At 48.3% G+C, this 17,500-nt stretch overlaps 1 protein-coding gene across 1 annotated transcript; it reads left to right on the forward strand.

Annotated features, from left to right (window-relative positions):
* The first annotated feature begins 5,656 nt into the window (after positions 1–5,656).
* LOC138861875 (uncharacterized) lies at positions 5,657–6,421 on the forward strand. Its single transcript, XM_070122284.1, has one exon. The coding sequence runs from the start codon at positions 5,657–5,659 to the stop codon at positions 6,419–6,421; it is 765 nt and encodes a 254-aa protein (XP_069978385.1).
* Positions 6,422–17,500: the final 11,079 nt, after the last annotated feature.

Consider the following 17,500-nt stretch of genomic DNA (forward strand, 5'->3'; position numbering starts at 1 on the left):
CCTCCCATTCGCCCCCTCACCTCAACCCCACCCCCCTCCCATTCGCCCCACTCCCATTCGCCCCTCACCCCAACCCCACCCCCCTCCCACTCGCCCCCCTCACCCCATCCCTCCAACCCCACCTCCTCCCCCACACAAGCACAGCGTCCGCGAACCTCCCCAAACGGCCCCAATCACCTCGCATAGACGTCCCCCTGTTGGCCGGGAGAGTCAGGCGACCGCGGCCACAGCCTCCGCCACCTGACGAAGCACTGGGAGGAAGACGCAAAGCAAATGGAGAAGAGTTATAGAATAGAGCCTTGGAGACCATAATGGTTAGGAGAGAGAATGAAAGAAGAAACATCAATAAACAAAACAAAAAACAAAAAACCAAAAAAACGCCCCCCCCAAAAAAAAAAAAAAAAAAAAAAATAATTCACCCTACTCACCCCATCCCCCCCCAAAAAAAAGTCCTCAACCTAAAAAAGAACGAATTATCCCCCCTACCCCTACCCTACCCTCCAGCACCCCCTACCCTACCCTCCAGCACCCCCCTACCCCCTTACCACTCCAGCTCCCCCCCCTTCCCCCGCACAGCCCGTCCCCCCCCCGAACCCTTCCGGCTAAAGGACTTCATTTTTCCGCGGCGATTCCCGGATCCGCGTGGGCGCCCTTCTCGGAAGACGCCCGCGAGGGGGTCGATGCGCCCGTTACCCGGAAAGGCCCCCGGGGGAGATCAGCTGATAATGGGGGGGAATTGCCGGGATAACAATTTGCCAATAGAGTAATAGAGAAAAAAAAATAAGAAGAAGAAGAATGATAATAATACGATTAACCAATAGAGTAATAGAGAAAAAAATAATAAGAAGAATAATGATAATACGATTAAAAACAAGAATAAAAATGTGATAATACGATTAAAAATACGAATAAAAAATATGATGATAATACGACTAAAAATAACAATTTACCAATAGAATGATATAAAAAATAAGAAGAATAATGATAATAATACGATTAAAAACTAGAATAAAAATGTGATAATACGATTAAAAATAATAATAAAAATATGATGATAATAAGACTAAAAATAACAATTTACCAATAATGTAATATAAAAAATAAGAAGAATAATGATAAAAGTACGATTAAAAACAAGAATAAAAAATATGATGATAATACGACTAAAAATAAGAATAAAACCAATAGAGCAATATAAAAAAATAATAGTAATAATAATACGAGTAAAAATAAGAATTTAAAAAATCAATAATAATAATAACAATTAACAATTAACAATCTCGTATATATTACCATCATCATTACAGTGATGATGACAATAACGAAAGCAACCATAGCAACATCAAATACCAAGCAGTCAGTACCCGTTACCCGGCCATCCTCACCACCCCCTTGCCAGCATCCTCACCACCCCCTTCGCCATCCTCCCCACCCCTTCGCCATCCTCCCCACCCCTTCGCCAGCATCCTCCCCACCCCCTTCGCCATCCTCACCACCCTTCGCCAGCATCCTCCCCACCCCCTTCGCCATCCTCACCACCCCTTCGCCAGCATCCTCCCCACCCCCTTCGCCATCCTCACCACCCCTTCGCCAGCATCCTCCCCACCCCCTTCGCCATCCTCACCATCCCTTCGCCATCCTTCCCACCCCTTCCCCATCCTCACCATCCCTTCGCCATCCTCCTCACCACCCCTTCGCCAGCATCCTCACCATCCCTTCGCCATCCTCCTCACCACCCCTTCGCCAGCATCCTCCCCACCCATTCGCCATCCTCCCCCACCCCTTCGCCATCCTCCCCACCCCTTCGCCAACTCCTCCCCACCCTTCAAGCCATCCTCCCCACCCACTTCGCCATCACTCCCCACCCCTTCGCCATCCTCCCCACCCCCTTCGCCATCCTCCCCACCCCTTCGCCATCCCTTCCCACCCCTTCTGCCATCCTCACCATCCCTTCGCCATCCCTCCCTCACCACCCCTTCGCCAGCATCCTCACCATCCCTTCGCCATCACTCCTCACCACCTCCCCTTCGCCAGCATCCTCACCATCCCTTCGCCATCCTCCTCACCACCCCTCGCCAGCATCCTCCCCACCCCTTCGCCATCCTCCCCACCCCCTTCGCCATCCTCCCCACCCCTTCGCCATCCTCCCCACCCCCTTCGCCATCCTCCCCACCCCCTTCGCCATCGTCTTCCCACCCCCCTTCGCCATCCTCACCATCCCTTCGCCATCCTCCTCCCACCACCCCTTCGCCAGCATCCTCACCATCCCTTCGCCATCCTCCTCCCCACCCTTCGCCATCACTCCCCACCCCTTCGCCATCCCCACCCCCTTCTGCCATCCTCACCATCCCCTTCGCCATCCTCCCCTCTCACCACCCCTTCGCCAGCATCCTCACCATCCCTTCGCCATCCTCCTCACCACCCCTTGCCAGCATCCTCACCACCCCTTCGCCATCCTCCTCACCACCCCTTCGCCAGCATCCTCCCCACCCCCTTCGCCATCCTCACCACCCCTTCGCCAGCATCCTCACCATCCCTTCGCCATCCTCCCCACCCCCTTTCGCCAGCATCCTCACCACCCCCTTGCCAGCATCCTCACCACCCCCTTCGCCATCCTCCCCACCCCTTCGCCATCCTCCCCACCCCATCATTAGCGAAAACGGAGCAACGATCCTGATTACCCAAGGAACGGCGGACCAACGTTCAATACGCAGGGAGCGCCCCCACGAGCCGTCAAGCCTTCTCAAGCAACAGCAAGAAAAACAAACGCCATGGACTCACGACAGACGTAAAAAAAAAAAAAAAAAAAAAAAAAAAAAAAAAAAAAAAAATCATTACTAGCCAACGTGAGGGTCAGTGAGGAGTGAGTGAGTCTTGGCACTGAGTCGAGGGGGTGAGTCTCGGTACAGAGTCGAGGGGGTGAGTGAGTCTTGGCACTGAGTCGAGGGGGTGAGTTTTAGTACAAAGTCGAAGGGGTGAGTCTTGGTACAGAATCGAGGGGGTGAGTCCCGGCGGTGAGTCCAGGCGAGTAGTGACTCAACCTCGGCCGAAGCTAATCGCGCCCTCGCTGACTCACAGAGCCTCCTCCTCCTATCGGTGCGGGTTCGGTGCTGGGCGCCTTCGCTCCTTCGCTCCCTCGCTCTCCCTCTCTCCCTCTCTCTTCTCCTCTCTCTTTTCCTTCTTCTGACTTTTCACTTTATCTCCCATCAATACATATTTTAAAAAAACAATATTGTGTAGGAAGGATAAATCATCATTATCACCACCATCACCATCCTCATCATCATCACCACCATCACCCTTATCATCATCACCCTCCTCATTCTCATCGTCATCATCCATCATCATCATCATCATCATCACCACCAGCATCACCACCATCACCCTCACCATCCTCACCCTGCCTCCACAAAGGACCAGCAATCCCTCAACCGCCACCAATTCCCCCCTCCCCCCCCCCGCACACCCCGCCCACCGCCTTGACAAACCGCAAGCAATCTTGCTTTCTCGGACCGCAAGTGATTCCGGCTTGACAAAGCAAGCGCAATCCCGTCCCGACGCCTTTGCCGTGCTACTCTTGGTATGGGAGGGGGAGGGGGAGGGGGAGGAGGAGGGGGAGGAGGAGGAGGAGGAGGAGGGGGAGGAAGGGGAGGAGGGAGGAGGAGGGGAAGGAGGAGGAGGAGGAGGAGGAGGAGAACAAGGAGGAGGAGGAGGGGGAGGAGGAAGGGAGGATGTGGGGAGAGGAAGAGGAAGAGGAGAGGAGGGAGGAGGAGGAGGAGGAGGGGGAGGAGGAGGAGGAGGAGGGGAGGAGGAGGAGAAGGAAGAAGGGAAGAAGAAGTGGAGGAGAAGAAAAGAAGAGAAGAAGAAGAAGAAAAAAGAAGAAGAGGAGGAGGAGGAGGGGGAGGGGAGAGGAGGAGAGGGAGGGAGGAAGAGGAAGGAGAGGGAGGATGTGGGGGAGAAGAAGAAGAGGAGGAGAGGAGGAGGGGAGGAAGGCAGGAGGAGGACAATCTGATGGGGAGGAGGAAGCACAAGGGGTTTGACAGGGGCGAGGCTTAGACAAGGGAAGGACGGTGGCCTGAGGGGGGGGGGGGCAGAGAGAGAGAGAGAAAGAGAGAGAAAGAGAGAGAGAGAGAGAGAGAGAAAGAGAGAGAGAGAGAGAGAGAGAGAGAGAGAGAGAGAGAGAGAGAGAGAGAGAGAGAGAACAGAGAGAGAGAGAGAGAGAAGAATAGGGGAGAGAAGGGACAGAACAGGGGAGCTGACAGAGACAGAACAGAGAGAGCACACAGGGGATAGAACAAGAGCTAACAGACAGAGAATAGGGGAGGCTGACAGGGACAGAACAGGGGGAGCTGACAGGGACAGAACAGGGGGAGCTGACAGGGACAAGGCAGACGAGACGGGGCGCTGTTACAAGACACGAAACGCAAATAATAAAAAAAAAATCGCCATTTGTTTGCCGACTGACAACAACGGCGCTGCATTTGCATATTCATCCAGCGTGACCTTATTCGCAAAACGGGGACACTTTGGCACTGCGCGAAACAACAACCATAACAAGAGCAATAACAATGGAAATGGAGATTATCACAACAACACATAATAACAACAAAAGCAACAACGCGTAAAAAAAAAATCTATAATAATAGCAACAGCAATAACAACGAAGAGAATTACAATAACAAAAAATAAAGCGTAATAATGATCATTGACGATTACCTATCATTTCTGACAACGGTGTTATCGGCACCGTTATCGTCCCTTTTCCGACTCTTGCCGCTGCCACCGTCACCCCATCGCTCATCTCTAACCTCTTCGCTGTGCAGACAAGTTACTCAAGACTATAATTATCTATTTAATTCCATTTACACCGATTTTTTTTTTTTTTTCCTTCCCGGAAAGTCATAAATCCTACAAATTTAGCCTAACAAAAAAAAAAAAAACTAAATTTCCTTTCTGACATACAAAAAATAAATAAATAAATAAATAAAAAAAAAAAAAATAAAAAAATCATTTTCAACCCAAGAATAATCCTTATCAAGACGAAAAAGTACCATACCATCACGTAAGTCACCCTCAACCCGTAAGTCGCCCTCGAGCCAAGGATCACTTACGCACTCGACCGCCCTCTCTCCCGCGCCCGTGGATGAGAATCGTACCTGAAATAACAGAAAAAAATAAATCGTCAGTATTGCAAATTCCAAGATAATAATAATAGTAATAATAATAGTAATAGTAATAGTAATAGTAATAGTAATAATAATAATAATAATAGTAATAATAATAGTAATAATAATAATAATAGTAATAGTAATAGTAATAGTAATAGTAATAATAGTAATAGTAATAGTAATAGTAATAGTAATAGTAATAGTAATAGTAATAATAATAATAATAATAATAATAATAATAATAATAATAATAATAATAATAATAATAATAATAATAATAGTAATAGTAATAGTAATAGTAATAGTAATAATAATAATAATAATAATAATAATAATAATAATAATAATAATAATAATAATAATAATAATATTAACAATAATAATCATCATCATAATAATAATAATAATCACCATCATAATAATATCAATATTAACAATAATAATAATAACATTCGATGGTATTATCAAACCAAATTTCAATTGATCTGATGCAATCCACCCACCGGCCAACTGCTACCACAACCTGGTCCAACTCCACCAACCCAACACCTCCACCAACTCCTCCACCAGCACTTCCACCAACTCCTCCTCCACCAGCACCTCCACCAACACCTCCACCAGCACATCCAGAAACTCCTCCACCACCTCCTCCCCCAGCACTTCCACCAAATTCCTCCCCTCCCCACCAGCACCTCCACCAACACTCCTCCACCAGTACCTCCACACCAACTCCACCAACCCAACTCCTCCACCAACTCCTCCACCCAGCACCTCCACCAACTCCTCCACCAGCACCTCCACCAACTCCTCCACCAGCACCTCCACCTCAACTCCTCTTTCCACCAGCACCTCCACCAACTCCTCCACCAGCATCTATCTGCTCACCAACACCTCCACTCCAACACCTCCACCAGCACCTCCACCAGCACCTCCATCCTCCGCTAACTCCTCTGTCCAACTCCTCCACCAGCACCTCCACCCAACACCTCCACCAACTCCCTCCACCAGCACCTCCACCAACTCCCTTTTCCTCTCATCCAGCACCTCTCACCAACTCCTCCTCCTACCAGCACCTCCACCAACTCTTCCTTCACCAGCACCCTCCACCAACTCCTCCACCAGCACCTCCACTCAAAGCACCCCCACTAACTCCTCCACCAACCCCTCCACCAGCACCTCCACCAACTCCTCCTCCCACCTCAGCACCTCCACCAACTCCTCCACCCAGCACCTCCACCAGCACCCCACCATAACTCCTCCTCCAGCACCTCCACCAACTCCTCCTCCACCAGCACCTCCACCAGCACCTTCCACCAACACCCTCCACCAACTCCTCCCACCAACTCCTCCCACCAACTCCTCCACCAGCACCTCCACCAACTCCTCCCACAAGCACCTCCACCAGCACGTCCACCAACTTCTCCACCAACTCCTCCACCAGCACACTCCACCGTCCTCCTCCTCCACCAGCACCTCCACCAACTCCTCCACCAGCACCTCCACCAACTCCCTCCACCAACTCCTCCACCAGCACCTCCTCCACAACTCCTCCCTCCACCAGCACCTCCACCAACTCCCTCCACCAGCACCTCCACCAACACCTCCACCAGCTCCTCCACCTCCAGCTACCACCTCGGGACCACTCCCAAGTCCATCGACCTTCCAATCATCCCCCACAGCATCTATCTGCTCCAAAATCTCCACCAAATCCACTAAAAGCCCCGCCAGCACCCCCATCCTCCTCCTCCTCTTCCTCCTTCTCCAGCTCCTCTTTTTCCTCCTCCTCCTCCTCCTTCTCCTTCCGCTCCTCCTCCTCAACCTCCTCTTCCTTTTCCTCCTCTTGTCAACCTCCTCCTTTTTCCTCCTCTTCCTCCTTTTCCTCCCTCTTCCTTTCTTCCTCCTCCTTCCTTTCCCTCCTCTTCCTTTTCCTCCTCTTCCTTTTCCTCCTCTTCCTCCTCCTCCTCCTCCTCCTCCCTCCTCCTCCTCCCTCCTCCCTCCTCCTCCTCCTTCCTCCTCCTCCTCCTCCTCCTCCTCCTCCTCCTCCCCCCCCCCCTTCGCACACCTGTCCCGGTCGGAGATAAGCATCCGTGACACCTCAAGGCTGCAGGGACGCGCAGCCTCGCCTGCCGGGTGGAGGGGGAAGGGGAAGAGGAAGGGATAGACGAGGAGAGTGAAAGGAGAAGAAAAAAAAGGGATGAGGGTGAGGAAGAAGAAGAAGAGGAAGAGGAAGAAGAAGAAGAAGAAGAAGAAGAAGAAGAATACGAAGAAGAAAAATAAGACGATGAAAAAGAAGAACAAGAACAAGAACAATAAGAAGCAGAATACGAAGAAAAAGAAAAACAAGAAGAAGAACAAGAACAAGAAGAAGCAGAATACGAAGAAAAAGAAAAAGAAAAAGAAAAGATGAACAAGAACAAGAACAAGAAGGACGAGGAGGTTGAGAAAAAGGAACACGAAGAAGGGGAGAAGGAAGGAAGGAAGAAAAGAAGAAAATATAGAAGAACAGGAAAGAGTAAGGAAGGAGAGAAAAAAAAGGAGAGGAAGCTCGAAGGACAAACGTGGGAATGAGAAAGAAAGAAAGAGGGAAGTGCAGAGGAAACGAAATTAAAAGAAAGGGGGAAAAATGAGAACGGCCAGAAAGAAAGGAGAAATAAAAAAAAACAAAAATATGAGAATACAAAAGACTGAGGAAAGTGGCGACCTGAAAAGGATGTGGGGGGGGGGGGGGGAAGGGGACTGAGAGGGGAGGGTGAGGAGGGAGGAGAGAAGAGAGAGGAGGGAGAGGAGGGAGAGGACGGGGAGGAAGGGAGGAGAGGAGAGAGGGAGAAGAATAGGAGGAGGAGGGTAGGGGCAGGGAGAGGGAGAGGGAGAGAGGGAGCTGAGGGGCAGGAGGGAAGGAGGACGAGAGGAGGGAGGAAGAATAGGAGAGGGGCAGGGAGAAGGAGGAGGGAGCTGAGGGGCAGGGAGGGGAAGGAGGAGGGAGAGGAGGGAGGAAGAATAGGAGGAGGAGGGGCAGGGAGAGGGAGGAGGGAGCTGAGGGGCAGGGAGAGGGGGGGGGGGAGGCACAGGAGGGCGCTGAAGGCCGTGACAAGCGGAGAGAAGCGAGCCATTAGCGCCTAAGAAAGTTAAGGCTCCCTCGCCCCTCCTTCCGCACTCCTCAAGATTTCTTCTTTATTTCAGGTCTTTTTTTCTTTTTGCCCTTCCTCTCTCCATTTCCTTTTTCCCTTCCCTAAGTCCCTCTTTCTTTTTCAGATCTCTTTTTGTCTATGCCTGCCTGCCTGCCTGCCTGCCTGCCTCTCTCTCTCTCTCTCTCTCTCTCTCTCTCTCTCTCTCTCTCTCTCTCTCTCTCTCTCTCTCTCTCTCTCTCTCTCTCTCTCTCTCTCTCTCTCTCTCTCTCTCTCTCTCAGTCTGTAAATAAAAACAGGAAGAAGCTCTCTCTCCGCACAAAAAGCAAAAAAAAACAAACAAGAAAGCAAAAAAAAAAATCCCACAAAAAAAGTAGAAAATCTAATCCTTACCAATCTCGGCTCGGATGAAAGGTCTACAAAGCTGTAGATGGTATAAAAATAACTCTACATCTCTCTTTCTTTCTCTCTCTCTCTCTCTCTCTCTCTCTCTCTCTCTCTCTCTCTCTCTCTCTCTCTCTCTCTCTCTCTCTCTCTCTCTCTTTCTCTCCTTCGTTCCTCCTTTATTCTTCTTTCCTCCTTCTCCTTCTTTCACCTCCTTTATCCTTCTTTCCTCACTCTATCCTTCTGTATCACCCTCTATATATCCTCTCCTCCTTTCCCTCTTCCCTCCTTCCCCATTCTCCCTCTTTCCTTTTCATCCTCTCCTTTTCCCACTCTCCCACTCTCCTCCTTCCCCATGCTCCCTCTCTCCTTCTCATCCTCTCCCCTCCTTCCCCACTCTCCCTCCCTCCTTCTCTCCTTCCCTCCCATTCTCAATCTACCTCTCCGGATTTTCCTTCTTTTTACCCAGTGAGCTGCACCAGGCCGGGATAACCAGGTTAAGGGAAAGACAGCTAGGCTTTTGGAGCCGAAAAAGACACGGGGAGAGACAGGCAGAGAGAGGGAGAGGGAGAGGGAGAGGGAGAGGGAGAGGGAGAGGAAGTGGGAGAGGGAGAGGGAGAGGGAGAGGAAGTGGGATAGGGAGAGGAAATGGGAGAGGAGAGGGAGAGGGAGAGAGGGTGGGGGAGGGGAATATGAGGAGGGAAAGGGAGACGGAGTGGGAGTGGGAGAGGGATAGATGAGTAGGACAGGGAGAGGAGAGGGAGAGGGGGAAGGAGAAGGACAATGAGAGGAAGGGGAAGAAGGAAAACCAAACAGCAAAGAAAGATATTATCAGGAGAGAAAAAATATAAAACAAGACGACACCAAGAAACCCCAACCGAGATGGAAATACCAAAAGAAAAGAAAAAAAAAGAAACACAACAACAAAACAAATAACCCAAACAAACAAAAACAACAAGGAAAAGACCGACATCAAAACAAGAAGACAAGAACAAACAAACAACCAAACAGCAAGGCGCGGACGGGGAAATCAAGCAGAGCCAAGAGATAACAAATCCCATTAAGGAGGAAAACGGTCGGGGCGACGACGACGACGACGTGGTCCAGAAACACCAGAAATCCGGACCTTCACTTATCCGGACCTTCACTTATCCGGGTACCAAATCCCATTAAGGAGGAAAACGGTCGGGGCGACGACGACGACGACGACGTGATCCAGAAACACCAGAAATCCGGACCTTCACTTATCCGGACCTCCAGAAATCCGGACCTTCACTTATCCGGACCTTCACTTATCCGGGTACCACATCCCATTAAGGAGGAAAACGGTCGGGGCGACGACGACAACGACGTGGTCCAGAAACACCAGAAATCCGGACCTTCACTTATCCGGGTACCACATCCCATTAAGGAGGAAAACGGTCGGGGCGACGACGACAACGACGTGGTCCAGAAACACCAGAAATCCGGACCTTCACTTATCCGGACCTTCACTTATCCGGGTTCCAAATCCCATTAAGGAGGAAAACGGTCGGGGCGACGACGACAACGACGACGTGGTCCAGAAACACCAGAAATCCGGACCTTCACTTATCCGGACCTCCAGAAATCCGGACCTTCACTTATCCGGACCTCCAGAAATCCGGACCTTCACTTATCCGGACCTTCACTTCTCCGGGTTCCAAATCCCATTAAGGAGGAAAACGGTCGGGGCGACGACGACAACGACGACGTGGTCCAGAAACACCAGAAATCCGGACCTTCACTTATTCGGACCTCCAGAAATCCGGACCTTCACTTATTCGGACCTTTACTTATCCATGTCCCTTCGTGAACTTCACTTATCCATGTCCCTTCCTGAACTTCATTTATCCGGGTACCTACCGGACCTTCACTAATCCGGGTACCTTCGTGAACTTCACTTATCCGGGTACCTTCCTGAACTTCACTTATCCATGTCCCTTCCTGAACTTCACTTATCCATGTCCCTTCCTGAACTTCACTTATCCATGTCCCTTCCTGAACTTCACTTATCCATGTCCCTTCCTGAACTTCATTTATCCGGGTTCCTTCCGGACCTTCACTTATCCATGTCCCTTCCGGACCTTCACTTATCCATGTCCCTTCCTGAACTTCACTTATCCATGTCCCTTCCTGAACTTCACTTATCCATGTCCCTTCCTGAACTTCACTTATCCATGTCCCTTCCTGAACTTCACTTATCCATGTCCCTTCCTGAACTTCACTTATCCATGTCCCTTCCTGAACTTCACTTATCCATGTCCCTTCCTGAACTTCACTTTCTATCCATGTCCTTCCTGAACTTCACTTATCCATGTCCCTTCCTGGAACTTCACTTATCCATGTCCCTTCCTGAACTTCACTTATCCATGTCCCTTCCTGAACTCACGAACCATGTCCCTTCCTGAACTTCTTCACTTATCCATGTCCCTTCCTGAACTTCAACACTTATCCATGTCCCTTCCTGAACTTCTTCATTTATCCATGTCCCTTCCGGACCTTCACTTATCCATGTCCTTCCTGAACTTCATTTATCCACATGCTTCCCTTCCTCTTGAACTTCACTTATCCATGTCCCTTCCTGAACTTCACTTATCCATGTCCCCTTCCTGAACTTCATTTATCCATGTCCCTTCCTGAACTTCCACTTTATCCATGTCCCTTCCTGAACTTCACTTATCCATGTCCCTTCCTGAACTTCACTTATCCATGTCCCTTCCTGAACTTCACTTATCCATGTCCCTTCCTGAACTTCACTTATCCATGTCCCTTCCTGAACTTCACTTATCCATGTCCCTTCCTGAACTTCACTTATCCATGTCCCTTCCTGAACTTCATTTATCCATGTCCCTTCCGGACCTTCACTTATCCATGTCCCTTCCTGAACTTCATTTATCCATGTCCCTTCCTGAACTTCATTTATCCATGTCCCTTCCTGAACTTCACTTATCCATGTCCCTTCCTGAACTTCACTTATCCATGTCCCTTCCTGAACTTCACTTATCCATGTCCCTTCCTGAACTTCATTTATCCATGTCCCTTCCGGACCTTCACTTATCCATGTCCCTTCCTGAACTTCACTTATCCATGTCCCTTCCTGAACTTCAACATCCATGTCCTCTTCCCAGAACTTCCTACTTATCCATGTCCCTTCCTGAACTTCACTTATCCATGTCCCTTCCGGACCTTCACTTATCCATGTCCCTTCCTGAACTTCATTTGTCCATGTCCCTTCCTTGAATCATCATCCATGTCCCTTCCTGAACCCACGCTATCCATGTCCCTTCCTGAACTTCACTTATCCATGTCCCTTCCTGAACTTCTACTTGAGTCCAAGTGTCCCTTCCTGAACTTCACTTATCCATGTCCTTCCTGAACTTCACTTATCCATAACCCTTCCTGAACTTCACTTATCCATGTCCACTTCCTGAACTTCACTTACTCCATGTCCCTTCCTTAACTTCATACTTATCCATGTCCCTTCCTGAACTTCACTTATCCATGTCCCTTCCTGAACTTCACTTATCCATGTCCCTTCCTGAACTTCACTTATCCATGTCCCTTCCTGAACTTCACTTATCCATGTCCCTTCCGGACCTTCACTTATCCATGTCCCTTCCTGAACTTCACTTATCCATGTCCCTTCCTGAACTTCACTTATCCATGTCCCTTCCTGAACTTCACTTATCCATGTCCCTTCCTGAACTTCACTTATCCATGTCCCTTCCTGAACTTCACTTATCCATGTCCCTTCCTGAACTTCACTTATCCATGTCCCTTCCTGAACTTCACTTATCCATGTCCCTTCCTGAACTTCACTTATCCATGTCCCTTCCTGAACTTCACTTATCCATGTCCCTTCCTGAACTTCACGGATCCATGTCCCTTCCCTGAACTTCACTTATCCATGTCCCTTCCTGGAACTTCACTTATCCATGTCCCTTCCTGAACTTCACTTATCCATGTCCCTTCCTGAAGTCTCACTTATCCATGTCCCTTCCTGAACTTCACTTATCCATGTCCCTTCCTGAACTTCACTTATCCATGTCCCTTCCCTGAACTTCCCCTGCTTATCCATATTCTCCTGAACTACTTATCCATGTCCCTTCCTGAACTTCACTTCTATCCATGTCCCCTTCCTGAACTTCACTTATCCATGTCCCTTCCTGAACTTCACTTATCCATGTCCCTTCCTGAACTTCACTTATCCATGTCCCTTTCCCTTGAACTTCACTTTATCCATGTCCCTTCCTGAACTTCACTTATCCATGTCCCTTCCTGAACTTCACTCTATCCATGTCCCTTCCCTGAACTTCACTTATCCATGTCCCTTCCTGAACTTCACTTATCCATGTCCCCTTCCTGAGACTTCACTTATCCATGTCCCTTCCTGAACTCTCACTTATCCATGTCCCTTTCCTGGAACTTCATCTATCCATGTCCCTTCCTGAACTTCACTTATCCATGTCCCTTCCTGAACTTCACTTATCCATGTCCCTTCCTGAACTTCACTTATCCATGTCCCTTCCTGAACTTCACTTATCCATGTCCCTTCCTGAACTTCACTTATCCATGTCCCTTCCTGAACTTCACTTATCCATGTCCCTTCCTGAACTTCATTTATCCATGTCCCTTCCTGAACTTCACTTATCCATGTCCCTTCCTGAACTTCACTTATCCATGTCCCTTCCTGAACTTCACTTATCCATGTCCCTTCCCTAGGAACTTCACTTATCCATGTCCCTTCCTGAACTTCACTTATCCATGTCCCTTCCGGACCTTCACTTATCCATGTCCCTTCCTGAACTTCACTTATCCATGTCCCTTCCTGAACTTCACTTATCCATGTCCCTTCCTGAACTTCACTTATCCATGTCCCTTCCTGAACTTCACTTATCCATGTCCCTTCCTGAACTTCACTTATCCATGTCCCTTCCTGAACTTCACTTATCCATGTCCCTTCCTGAACTTCACTTATCCATGTCCCTTCCTGGACTTCACTTTTCCATGTCCCTTCCTGAACTTCACTTATCCATGTCCCTTCCTGGAACTTCATTTCTATCCATGTCCCTTCCTGAACTTCACTTATCCATGTCCCTTCCTGAACTTCACTTATCCATGTTTCCCTTCCTGAACTTCACTTATCCATGTCCCTTCCTAGAATCCTCACTTATCCATGTCCCTTCCTGAACTTCACTTTATCCATGTCCCTTCCTGAACTTCACTTATCCATGTCCCTTCCTGAACTTCACTTATCCATGTCCCTTCCTGAAACTCCCCACTTATCCATGTCCCTTCCTGAACTTCACTTATCCATGTCCCTTCCTGAACTTCACTTATCCATGTCCCTTCCTGAACTTCATTTATCCATGTCCCTTCCTGAACTTCTCTTATCCATGTCCCTTCCTGAACTTCATTTATCCATGTCCCTTCCTGAACTTCACTTATCCATGTCCCTTCCTGAACTTCATTTATCCATGTCCCTTCCGGACCTTCACTTATCCATGTCCCTTCCGGACCTTCACTTATCCATGTCCCTTCCTGAACTTCATTTATCCATGTCCCTTCCGGACCTTCACTTATCCATGTCCCTTCCTGAACTTCACTTATCCATGTCCCTTCCTGAACTTCATTTATCCATGTCCCTTCCGGACCTTCACTTATCCATGTCCCTTCCTGAACTTCACTTATCCATGTCCCTTCCTGAACTTCACTTATCCATGTCCCTTCCTGAACTTCACTTATCCATGTCCCTTCCTGAACTTCACTTATCCATGTCCCTTCCTGAACTTCACTTATCCATGTCCCTTCCTGAACTTCACTTATCCATGTCCCTTCCTGAACTTCACTTATCCATGTCCCTTCCTGAACTTCATTTATCCATGTCCCTTCCTGAACTTCACTTATCCATGTCCCTTCCTGAACTTCACTTATCCATGTCCCTTCCTGAACTTCACTTATCCATGTCCCTTCCTGAACTTCACTTATCCATGTCCCTTCCTGAACTTCACTTATCCATGTCCCTTCCTGAACTTCACTTATCCATGTCCCTTCCTGAACTTCACTTATCCATGTCCCTTCCTGAACTTCACTTATCCATGTGCCTTCCTGAACTTCACTTTATCCAAGTGTCCTTCCTGAACTTCACTTATCCATGTCCCTTCCTGAACTTCATTTATCCATGTCCCTTCCTGAACTTCACTTATCCATGTCCCTTCCTGAACTTCACTTATCCATGTCCCTTCCTGAACTTCACTTATCCATGTCCCTTCCTGAACTTCACTTATCCATGTCCCTTCCTGAACTTCACTTATCCATGTCCCTTCCTGAACTTCATTTATCCATGTCCCTTCCTGAACTTCACTTATCCATGTCCCTTCCTGAACTTCATTTATCCATGTCCCTTCCTGAACTTCACTTATCCATGTCCCTTCCTGAACTTCACTTATCCATGTCCCTTCCTGAACTTCACTTATCCATGTCCCTTCCTGAACTTCACTTATCCATGTCCCTTCCTGAACTTCACTTATCCATGTCCCTTCCTGAACTTCATTTATCCGGGTTCCTTCCGGACCTTCACTTATCCGGTGATCTCTATCTGTTCATTCTCCCTTTTTATCGGATTTCTTAATCTACTTAATGAAGCAAGGGCGGGAAGGCGGCACAACGAGGACGTGAATAACTGCGGGAGTAGGAAGGGAAGAGGAGGAGGGAGACACTATGGTGAAGAATGAGAAGGAGGAAGAGGAGGAGAAAAAGGAGTTAGGTGAAGAAGCAGAATAATAATAAGAAGAAAAACAAGATGATGATGATGATAAAGAAGCAGAAGAGGGAGGGGGGAGGAGGAAGTGAAGGAAAATGAGTTAGATGAAGAAGCAAAATAATAAGAACAAAAACTAGAAAAGGAAGATGAAGCAGAAGAGGGAGCAGGAAGAGGAGGAAAATGAGTTAGATGAAGAAGCAAAATGATAATAATAAGAAAAAAAACAAGAACCAAAAAAGGGAAATGATGATGATGAAGAGGAGAGAAGGAGGAGAAAACAATCTGACTCATGGTTAGAGCTCATGACTGATGCAGCAACACGTGTGTTGGGCAGGGAGGGGGAGGGAGAGAGAGAGAGAGAGAGAGAGAGAGAGAGAGAGAGAGAGAGAGAGAGAGAGAGAGAGAGAGAGAGAGAGAGAGAGAGAGAGAGAGAGAGAGAGAGAGACAGACAGAGAGAGAAAGAAAGAAAGAAAGAAAGAAAGAGACAGACAGACAGAGAATGAAAGAGAGAGAGACAGACAGAGACAGAGAGAGAAAGAGAGAGAGAGAGCAAAGAGAAGGCATGCGGCCGTGTGCCTGCGTGCCAAACTTTCCAGGAAAGCCTCGCCACTGAGTCATGCAGAGCCGACCGCGCCGTTGCATCCGCATGACAGCATCCCTGACAGGCACGCCGAAAAGAATGACACAGAAACAAGGGCAAAATAGCATGAATAAAGAACAGTGAAAGCTATACCTATAAAATAAGCGATAAAAATGATAAAAATAACTTTCAACAAAGAACAAAGATATTAATACAGAAATACGAATAAAAACAACAACAAAAAAACGAACCAAATTCATTAAATGAAAGTAAAAGAATGAAACGAACGGAAGAAACGTAGAAATTGATGGACAGGTAATTACAAAATTCATCAAAATCCTTAATTTCTTCATTTAAGTTATCTACGTTTTCCGTAACATCATTTGATAATTATGCACTAAAACCTTACTTAAAAAGAACTAAAAAAGAGAGAGAGAAAGGAGAAGGACAGTTCTTTTGCGCATGAAGAGAAGAAAACAAAATTAATAAAAGGTGGGAAAAAAGAGCTGAAAACAGGAAGCTTCAAAATTTTTTCCTCATTTTCCCTCACGTTCTTGACTCCCCGTTTCGCACCCTCATTTCCCCTCCTTATTTTTCTCCCTCATTTCCCCCTTTTCAGCCTTTTTCCTCTCCTCCATATTCTCCGTCACTTCCCTGCCTCATTCTTTCATCACATTTCTCCTATTTCCCTTCCCACTCTCTCCCTCAGTTCCCTCCTCACTTCTCTCCCTCACTCCCTTCCTTCCTCACTCACTCACCTTTCTTCCTTCCTCCCTCACTCCCTTCCTTCCTTCCTCACTCACTCACTCCCTTCCTTCCTCCCTCCCTCACTCCCTTCCTTCCTACCTCACTCCCTTCCTTTCTCCCTCCCTCCCTTACCTCCCTTACCACCTTTCCTCCCTCACCCCCGCTCCTCTCATTTTCGCATCCAAACGAAGGAAAACCACAACCGAGTTATGAAAAAGTTGACCCCTGATCGAGTTAGCGCCGCCGCCGCCGCCGCCGCCGCCGCCGCCGCAGAAGCTACAACCGGGACTGCTCCGCTATCTGACTGACGACCGACAGACAAACCGACAAACGAACCGACAAACGAAAATAAATCGGGCGACCTGGGAGCTACCGGGGAGAAAAAAAATCTGAAAAAAATCTGAAAAATCTAAAAGCAGGGTCAGGGAGACAGAGGGTCTGGGAGGGTGATGGTAGGAGGGAAGGAGGGAGGGAGGGAGGGAGGGAAGAATAGAATATGGGAGAGAGGAGAGAGGAGTGAGGGAGGGAGGAGGGAGGGAGAGGGGAAAGAATAGAAATATGGGAAGAGAGATGGTGAGATGGGGGGTAGGATGAGGGGAGAGAGAGTGAGTGGTGAGGTAAAGAGGGGAAATGGATGGAGAGGGAGGGAGAGGGGGATGAGCGATGGGTAGAGAGAGTATTAAGGAGAGAGAGAGAGAGAGAGAGAGAGAGA

This window comes from Penaeus vannamei, chromosome 5 (assembly GCF_042767895.1).
Source record: "Penaeus vannamei isolate JL-2024 chromosome 5, ASM4276789v1, whole genome shotgun sequence".
Classification (NCBI taxonomy): domain Eukaryota; kingdom Metazoa; phylum Arthropoda; class Malacostraca; order Decapoda; family Penaeidae; genus Penaeus; species Penaeus vannamei.

Bases quoted from the DNA above. Each gene is read 5' to 3' on its own strand.
- LOC138861875 (XM_070122284.1), top strand. From the start codon at position 5,657: ATGCAATCCACCCACCGGCCAACTGCTACCACAACCTGGTCCAACTCC.